At 35.9% G+C, this 9,825-nt stretch overlaps 3 protein-coding genes across 3 annotated transcripts in view; 1 reads left to right on the forward strand and 2 right to left on the reverse strand.

Moving 5' to 3' along the window:
* Window positions 1-378: 378 nt before the first annotated feature.
* Window positions 379-1,439, reverse strand: LOC123689042 (protein C19orf12 homolog). The gene is made up of 3 exons (XM_045627837.1): window positions 1,297-1,439; window positions 756-963; window positions 379-698 (listed from the first exon to the last, which is right to left on the reverse strand). The coding sequence occupies exons 2-3, from the start codon at window positions 913-915 to the stop codon at window positions 433-435; spliced, it is 426 nt and encodes a 141-aa protein (XP_045483793.1). The 5' UTR covers window positions 916-963; window positions 1,297-1,439; the 3' UTR covers window positions 379-432.
* A 3,336-nt stretch (window positions 1,440-4,775) lies between these two features.
* Window positions 4,776-9,098, reverse strand: LOC123674116. Its single transcript, XM_045609022.1, has 5 exons — window positions 8,943-9,098; window positions 8,628-8,852; window positions 6,424-6,714; window positions 5,932-5,982; window positions 4,776-5,033 (listed from the first exon to the last, which is right to left on the reverse strand). The coding sequence occupies exons 1-5, from the start codon at window positions 9,025-9,027 to the stop codon at window positions 4,981-4,983; spliced, it is 705 nt and encodes a 234-aa protein (XP_045464978.1). The 5' UTR covers window positions 9,028-9,098; the 3' UTR covers window positions 4,776-4,980.
* A 248-nt stretch (window positions 9,099-9,346) lies between these two features.
* Window positions 9,347-9,825, forward strand: part of LOC123673939 (homer protein homolog 2) — a 39,983-nt gene continuing 39,504 nt past the window's right edge. The window contains exon 1 of the mRNA XM_045608748.1: window positions 9,347-9,523. The gene's annotated coding sequence lies outside the window, so the exon portion shown is untranslated. The remainder of the gene's footprint in view (window positions 9,524-9,825) is intronic.

Consider the following 9,825-nt stretch of genomic DNA (forward strand, 5'->3'; position numbering starts at 1 on the left):
ATTTGACCTATGTGCAAAAAAGATGATAAATTATAACATTCCAGGAATTATATTGCATCATATAATGAAACACTCCAATATCTAATGGGGATTAAGTGGAATTAATTTTATTCAAATGACTGATATTTTTTCAAAATTTGATTAAGAATTCTACCAAATGATCTTGCTATATTAAATATTCAAATTTAAATTACTATTGCCATTTAAGTTTTAATTAGTTTTGAATGAAGAAGTTTTTAATCATGAATTCAAACTTCCAATTGCCAATTGATTCTAAGAAATACAATAATATAAAAACCAAAGTATATTCGGCAATAGTCTCCTAATTTTTTCTGAATATAATTAAGTACCATTATTTTACCCATTAAATGTAAATCATTGAGTTTGATAAGTAATATATTTTTGAATAATCCATTGAAAATTCAATACAAATCAAGAACTTGTTATCGTCATGTTCATTTCATTAGAGAAAAACTTAATAATTTCTTTCACCACAACAGCTCTCAAATTATCAGTACCTAGTATCATAGGTAATATAATAAGTATATCTTCTGTTGTTACACTTTGTAGAGCTGATGTGACACTATCTGCTAATCTTCTGCGCTGATCTGAAGTCATATCATATGTTATTATCTCAACGACTGATCTGCATTTACCTCTACAATGGAAGGCAGCTGTAGCACTACCTAAAGTACCACCTAGAATAAGAAACTAATTTTTATCCCAATCACGCATATGTTGGCAATTATATGTACCAATAAACAGTCCAATAGGACCTCCAAGCAATGTTCCTAATGCTGCACATGTGCCTGTTATCAAGAATCCTTTGCCTGCTTCTTTGAATGTAACATTCATTTGTTCTTTTTCTGATAGAACGGCACAAATATCAATTATTTGATCTTGGGAAGGAGGCATTATGTAGGATTTCACTGATCACACACAAAAATTTGAGGCTATAATATTCTAGGGACAACAAAAGTAGTTAATACAATCATTTATCTAATCGAATGAATTCATGGATACAGGTGAACTTCGATATTAAAAAGATTCATGACGTTTTTTCTATTTTGGTTTGTTTGTAACGTAACCTTACGATTTATCATTCTATAAATATTGGATATCATAGACCCTTAGAAGAGTTCAAAGTTTTATCTTTATATGGGCTCGCCTCGTCGGAAATATACCCAGAATCAAATAATTCAATAATAATAATAATATTGACGAAAATCGTAAGGGAAACAGATTGGTTGATCATAGAATTAATTCAAAGAATAGATAGAGTTAATCACGACTTACCTGGAGCTCGAACTTTGACCTCTGTCAGCTCTAAATCAACCTGACTGCCGAGATGGCCAGGAGCCAGGATCATATGATTCACCTCAGTTCGTGCCGGGATGTTATGAGACAGTTTTTGAAAGTAAATTAGTGATTTTGACCTTGAGCAGTGGCGTTGAGCAGAGAGCTAACACACTTTCATGTTATCCTCGTTTCTAAGATTCTAAGTCGTAGTTACTCCTCGAATAGTGTACCGAGAATTACACTATAGGTCCTAAACTGGGGCCCGCGGAAACATAAGTAACCCCTACTCTACCACATACTCTCAGCCAAATGTTGGCATCTTTTTGCTTAATTCCTTCTCGGCCTCTTGTGTCTTCCCGGCATGAACTAAGGTGAATCCTATGCTGTGAGGACTTAGTATTTGCTTTGATCGTGCTAGTTCGCAAAGGTCGTAAGAACTTTTGGGTCGAGACCAGGGTCAAGAGGCGTCTCCTCGTGGAAGTTCGAAGGGAGGAGACTTGCCTACAAAGTCTCTGCGGAGAACTACCTAAGGCTTGAGTTCCGTGATCAGAGCTATGATGGAAACCACGGAACGAGGGAGCTCATTGACGAGTAGTTGCCTCACTCTTTTTAGGCTACCTATTGAATGGCTCTATCACCGAAAACGAATTGCTTTTGTCCTATCTCAAACTCCCAGAGCAGGACAGCGTCCCACAAAGACAGACATTCCACCGTAGAGTAGCAAACCCTTGGTGAGAAGGCCGCATTGAGGCTCAACGCGTAAGAGGAAGATTGGCGTCCTTGGTACCTTTCTTTGCGGGTTCGGCGGAGGTGTAATGGAGGTTTTTAGTGAGTATGCCCTTAAGGAGAGCCTCACACTATCCAAAAGGTGTCGACAGGTGTTTTACACTTGTCGAGATTTGTTGGGTGTCCATAAGGTGGATTTCCCCGCTCCAAAAAGAAAAACAAAAATGGTTGCATAATGCTGGAGGCTTTCACGGCTTGAAAGTCTTCCAGAAATGTCAAATTCCGAGCATTTTAGACGTGGTCTAGTCAGGTTTTCACCTGACGTTTCGCTTATCATTGCGGTAAGTAGTGGGTTTCTAGATTGTAGATTTGAACTCAACACTGAAATTCTCAAAAATGAGAAAACCGATTGTGTTGGGATGTACAGTATTTATGCTTTCTGTAGAGGACGGAGCAATGTGGTTCACCTCTTTCACTTCTGATAGGTTTAGTTTTCAGGCTATATATTGCTGTTAAACGGGCGCTATGCACAAATGGTGCTTCTTCTCTTCTGTTGATGTTATTTGAATGCTTGTACATATCGATGGCTTCAATATTCATTTGCTCGGAATAGCCTTTAATTTTGGGGATAATTTCCGTCTTTGAGAACAAGATGATGTGATACTCTATCACCGCTCTTTTTACATTGAAACCGCAGTGGCTGCTATCTAGCTCGAGAGAGATCTAAGGGGGCGCCACCGATTCCATATAAAGAACTGCGACTATGGCAGGGGCTGGTGAACCGGAACCTGAAATACCACAAGGGCGGAGAAGGAGGAGATACAAGGGTGAATCACAATTTCTGAAGGGTATTTGTTCCATAATCAAAATAATAAAGTATTTGTGTGTTACATATCATGGAAAAAGATATATCATTGAAAAAGATAAAGTTACTATTAAAGAATTGAAGACACGAATGGATTGAATACTTAAGTTTAAGGCTATCACGATTAATTTTTTAATGAATATCATGGAAAAAGTACAGTTGCTCAGGTGACATATTACTCACTGAGATTTGAGGAAATAGTAACCACTTTTTGAGTAATTTGATATAAACGGCAACAACTTACTAACAATCGTAACCAAGGTGATATACGGACCATACCTATTAGAAGAACGGACTGACCATCGAATGCTGTCAGAAAATATTCCATGGGTGGGCAAAATATCCACCCTACCTAACCATGAGTCATGACCTCGAACGACTTATAATACAAACCTGTGAAAATATGTTCGGCGAGGGTGGACTTATTCGTTTTTATCTGCAATGGCATTCGTACTCTTGGACTGGGGTCCCAATGATTTTTTGTCGTTCCAATGTTAACTATATTGTTTGTTTTTTTTATAACATTTTTATACCTTATGCCAAATAATTTACTTGATATTCTTTAAATACGAGGCGTGTATTTAAAGTAAGGTCTCCAAGGCCATTGTATCACCGCAAGTAGCGCTAGATGAAATCCGGCAACACTGTTGTATACGTAAGGCCTTCCTCCACCAATCGGCACCTGGTGGAGCTCATTAGGACGCTCAGTCTTGACGTAGCAGCCATTTGCAATGGAAGTGCCGGTTGTTGATCCAGCCAGGTGCGAGTTATGTCCAGTGATTAAGTTTTTGCACTCAAAAAAAAACTCCACCTATAGAAATTCTTCGTCAATTGGAAGAAGTGTATGGTGAGAAATGTATGGACGTGAAAAACGTTCGAAAATGGTGTAAAAAATTTTCTGCTGGCCGACAAAACGTTCACGACGAGGAGCGCAGCGGCAGGCCGTCACACTCGGATGAAACAGTGCGGAAAGTTGAGGCGCTTGTGCTGAAAGATCGCAGGTTGACTTTCAATGAGTTGGCCGAAAAACTCTGAGATGTGTGCAGTAGAGACTCTACTCATTCAATTTTGGTGACTAACCTGCAATACCGATGAAGAAGTTCATGAAGCGGTCATTTCGTTCTTGCGCGAGGCGGCGGGATCGTGGTTCGAGGAGGGGATACAAAAGTTTGTCGTACGAATGAGGAAGCTCATCGAAGTGAATGGCAATTACGTAGAAAAATAGCTTAGAATTCAAGCTTTACAGCAATGTACAAAACTTAGTAAATAAATGTTATTTAACGTGAAAAAAATAAATGGAGACCTTACTTTAAATACACGCCTCGTAGATATGTTTTCCTAATTTCAATTTAGGCTCTATTAATGTTGCACTACCAGTCTCGGCCACTTTATTGGTATTTATTTTAGAAAAACTTTCCAGACAGTATATTATTATTATTTGAACTAGGGTCGTTGTGGTTCGGTAAGCCTTCTGGGAACTGCGACCATGTAGATCTTTTGTTCTCTACCCTACTCATTCATGGAAATCCAAGGATTTCGTTAATGACGTTGATAAAACTGACAACCTCCTTAGGAGCTTTGGTCGTTACCATACGGGTATCCAGCTCTGGACACTTGCTTACCATGTGTTCAGCTGATTCTGCTTCTGATCCACAGATCTTGCAAATCTCATCTACTGACTTTCCTATACGGTATATCAGTCAGCAGTTCCACACCATCACCCGAAGATCAGCTCGTGACAGCTTCAAGAGCTTTCTGGCATAGGTAGGTGAAATCATCACGAATTTTTTGGTCAGGAATGTTTGTCCAGTATAGATTGAACAAGAACAAATTTTCTTGAACTGTAATAGATATCCATTTGTATTTTACAGAATAAAATAGGAGATTCAAGAAGAAAACATTTATTCATTTACAATACACTTTTCATATAAACAAATCTGTTAGTTAATTTAGAACATGCTAAATTTACATTCGAAAAACGTCAACAAATTATGTGTGGAAGTTTTAAATTAAATAAATAATAAAAAGTTTCACTTTTCTGTTACCCTCACTTGTCATTACTCAAATAAGCATTCATGTTACCTACCTATTCAAAGTTCGAATGCCGTTTTTGGAGGAGCAATGGAATATTCTTCAAGGAATTCTGAAACAGAAGGCATTGATATATTTTCACCAATATCAACTCAGGATCGTAATAGCCATGCTATATTATTGTCGAATTTGTTATTATGATATTAGCGACTAATTAAAAAAAAATACAAAATTTTGATCTTCTGATCAACTCGTTGATCATAGTTTCTAATATGATGATGAGCCCAAAAATAAACTTGAATTAAGCACTCCAGTATCTGAGATGGCTTCTAGAAGGTTACTTTCTCATTTCTACAAGTCTCTTATAAATTTTTTTCGTTGGCTATCGATGGCGTGGTATTTCGTCACCAGGTGATCCGGAGTATCTTTTTTCTCCCTAGATCTGCACTAGTCGTTTTCTGCTAGACTCATTCTCATTAGGTGTTTCCTAAGGCGGCAATGCCCTGTAAGGAATCCAGTGAAGAGGTGTAGCATATTCTCGTTAAGATCCAAATACTTCTTAGATCTTATAGGTACAATTTCCTATATCACAGACAGGTTTCAGGCCAGTAAATGGCGGTCATGGCAATTCTGCATATTTTAAAAATATCCTGCAAATTTCCATTAATGACCAGCATAAGAATAACACCTTATAGGACAAAAAATAGTAAATCCTAACAATGATAGCCATGGCTCCTGGATATTGTCAGATCCGTCAATATGATCTACTGATTAATTGAGCAGGTTCATCCCTATTCAAAATCAAGGGGTTGTGCTCACCCCTATTAGGGGGTTGAAGTTACGGGTATAAAAAAAGAGGGAAAGTTGCTCCTTCTAATCAGAAATTGACGGGTGGAAGCGATTTTCCTTGATTTTCATTTTAAAGTCGGAAAATTGAGGTGTTAATTTTGCGTTGGACCACTCTATGCATATATCTTACCTAAGCGCATTCATCTTGAAATTATACTTACTCTGATTTTTTTTCTTCTTGCAAGGAGGATCATCATGAGTACATGTTCTCCCTGAAACAGATGTTCGTTTTGTGTTAGTCATTTCTCAGGTATAAGGTACCTATTTAAGTTTCTTAAAAGTGCTTCATTACTTTGTCAGTTGTATTATTTTCTATTTTTAGAATAAATAAAATATCATCCGATGCATCTGTCTATGATTTTGCGTTTCAAGTTTCAATAGAATTTCGTACATCAAAGGCCAAATCTCTGAAAATGTCATGAGACTTACGTTAAACAGAATTACCGCAAAATATGTGCTTATGAATGCAAAGAATGCATAAAAATAAAACGACTAAAAACCATGCTCTAAAGAGCAATATAAGCAAGCGACATCTTCGCGCAAACTGAAAAATAAAAATCACCCCGAAATAAAAAATCGTAGATAGCAGAAAAAGAACTGAGTCTAAAACTGCAAATAAACAATGAAACAGGAAACAGACATTCATTACGTACTTTCACTGTTTGGTACTGGTTCCCATTCTCCAGTTTGGGTATCCCATGTCCAGTCATCAGGGCAGATTTGTACAGCTTCATCACTTGGAGGTTTCTTTGTCCATTTCTTGTAGAATCCGTTGTGACAGAGTTCGTAACTGGTGTCTCCGATGTCGTAGTAATATTTACAGTTAGTGTAGTGCCAAATACCACCAGATGGAAATCTAGCTTGATCTGGACATTGTCCTCCCAAACATTTGATGGGTATACCAAATTTCTGGTTTTCTTTCAGTTTGGTGGGACAGTCATCCACTGAAATCAGTTGATGAATAAATGACAATGAAGGGAAATAATGAAATGAAAATGAGCTGTTCAAACGATGCGAATAGAATACAGGGTTTTATTTCTTCTCCAAAAATAGTATATCCTCAGAATTCAAGGCTACAGGAATGAAATTTAACTAAACACAAGAAAACGCAATTTGATCGCTTTGATAGCTACAATTAAAGTTTCGTGATGCACACTTGATGATTTTCAGAGTATTTATTGCACAGTTTGTATGATATCCTCGGAGGAATACCGGGTGTCCCTTGTCGTGTATTTCTTCATTTTATTTGAGACCTATCATTAGCTTCATTCATTTCGTTAGCGAAATTCAAAGGGACATCTGGGTTGTTTTTTTCAACGGCTGATGATAGAAATTAGTTGATTTGTTATTTATTGCACACTGAGTGTCTCAGCCTGGCTGCTTATTGTGACACGATCTCACTGCGTGATGTAGGTACAGTATTTTATGAAGAACCTACGAATTGAAGCATTGGTTCAGTACATAGACTACGACTCGTGTCGTTCGCATCCGAAGATACGAGGAATCGTATAGTTATTGTGATGTAAGAATACCGAGTATTGGTAGATTCTACACGATACTTGTGTAGTTGATGGAAATATAATTACGAGAGCTCGAACAAGAATGGAAAATCCTATATGAAACGAAATGTATTCGTTTAACTCGTCACTATGCCGGTAGATGCCTCACTGGGTATCCGTCAAGAAAAAAAAATGTTTTTCGGACACCCAGGAGCGTGAGCTGATTTTAGACGATCCACTCGGTATACTCGTTTAATTCTAGGAGGGGTACTCCATATGGCTTTTTTCCTAGGGCCTACTGTTTGGCCCCTGCCCAACTTTTCATTATAACAAAAATGGTTGAAAGAAAGAGTATCAAAATTTCTATCATTAAAGAAAACATCAAACCTCAAATATCGAAATAATACCCTCAGTAGATTTTTCTTCGTGGTACTTTCAAATTGATCACAGAGGAATGAGACTTGAATGTCCAAATAATCCGCAACACCCCGTATACTCGAAAACCGCGAGGAAAATTGTAGGTTTGGAAGTTTTCCTGGGGCTTCGAGACGACTTTGAAGTGGTCTTATTTTTGTCATTTTTGCTCTAGATGGCCCCGTTTAGGCTGTGATTTTGTATACCTACCTGGATTCTCAGCAGAAGGACTATATCTATATAAGAAAATGTTCAATGATGAAATTTTGGATTCGGAAAAAGAAAAATAAATTCTACTATCCCTGAAGTTTTCACAGATAAACGTTTCAAAATGTGTGGAATCCGGAAATCGAATGAAAAATTAAGTATTTTCCCTTTCAGAACAAAATTTCTTGAATCATTCAAAATAGAAAAGAAGTTTTCAATGGATAGGAACTTTGGCACAACATTCGGTTGTATATAATAACGCATTGATCCTCCTAGCACAAGATTCAAACAAAAGAATGGAAAAAAATTAAATTGAAAAAATGCATTTATTTTTATATTAAAATGGAAAATATATATTTCTACGATTATACTGTAGACAATATTTTTAACATATTTAGCTTCTGCGATATGAATGTTTGAAATTTCCATTTGGATTTATGAACTAATATTCCCGACTTCAAATCCCGCCGCTGAATTATAATTACAATTTTTTTCATCGATATTTCATATTTTTCCTTGATGAGTAAAGATATTCTGCGTTGAAAGAAGAACTAATAAAATATTCACTTCTTTGAATTCTTTTAAATTTCCAGTGTTTTTTTTTTGTGGATTCTGAATCTAAACGATCTAAAACGACTTTCATCAAAACATTTTTGGAAAAAAAAATTTAGTTGGTGTAAAATAACTTCCATAGGCTTTCGTTAACGACATTTTTAATCATAAACGAATTTTCTTACCTAAGGGATATAATCTTCCTTGCTTGTCCCATGTCCATTTGAATTTGTCGTTACGAACATACTCTGCTCCATTTCCGCTAGTCACCCATTTTGAATAAAAACCGTCATTTCTTTGAACATAGATGCTGTTGCCTTGTTTGAAATAATATTTACCGCTTGTACTATCTTTGAACCACGTACCAGTCATTGGGTATATGTATTTGTTGGATTGTCTTTTGAACCTACCTGAAAGATATTTTATTTGATTGAATGAATTGAAAAATAAATATTGTATTGAAAAAAAAATCATCTAGAAAAGGAATTCTTCAAACTTACTGATTAATAATGAATCATCTGGAGTACACTCTTCACAAAATGCGAAAGAAATGCATAGAAAAGCGAAAACTACAAAGCATTTCATTTCTGTTGATTAGTAAGTTAGATTGAGAAGAATACGATTCGACTGTTGCTTCAAGTTTCGGAGTTTTCTATTTAAGACCTTACTAATTAAGAAGGTCCATCGTAGAAACATAACAAAATTACGAAATAGGAAGAGTTCAGTGATTACTAGTACAAAGCAATCAGGAAAATCAGAATGAATGAATATTATTTGATGAATGGGAAAACTGCGTAGTCGATTTATCATTGCTATTTTACTGATACAAATTCAGTAGTAATTTACACTACAAGAGAGTAGTTGCGTTATCCTTTACTACAAACATTTTTTCCTAGTTTCTACTCATTTTTCGGAAACGTTGAACTTGAATTACGGAGTGAACAATTAATATTCAAAGAGTTTTTCGAGATGCAAATTTGAAAAATCAATAATATCTTAATTTCGATTTGTTTTTGAAATTCCAAGAAATTTGTGAATTATATTCAATCAGCTTTACTTTTTTGAAGTGTCTACCTATCAGGTAATCTGAAAATGTAGTTCAATTTTTCTCATTTTCGCCACGAATAACATTCAAGTTATTCATTTATTTCCAACTTAATTCCTTAAATTCAGTGTATATAAATTCTGCCACAATTTTTGTATTACTATGGGGATATTTGAGAATTATGTTTCAAAAATCTTCTTATTTTTCAATGGAGGTTGGATATCACTTTATAAAAATAGTTACTACTGAATTGCCTTCACGTATTTGCAGGCAAATGTCTACTTTTCGGAAGAAATTTTGAATAACATTAGGTATTGCGGTATTTTGTTGATGCTGCA

This window comes from Harmonia axyridis, chromosome 1 (assembly GCF_914767665.1).
Source record: "Harmonia axyridis chromosome 1, icHarAxyr1.1, whole genome shotgun sequence".
Taxonomy (NCBI): domain Eukaryota; kingdom Metazoa; phylum Arthropoda; class Insecta; order Coleoptera; family Coccinellidae; genus Harmonia; species Harmonia axyridis.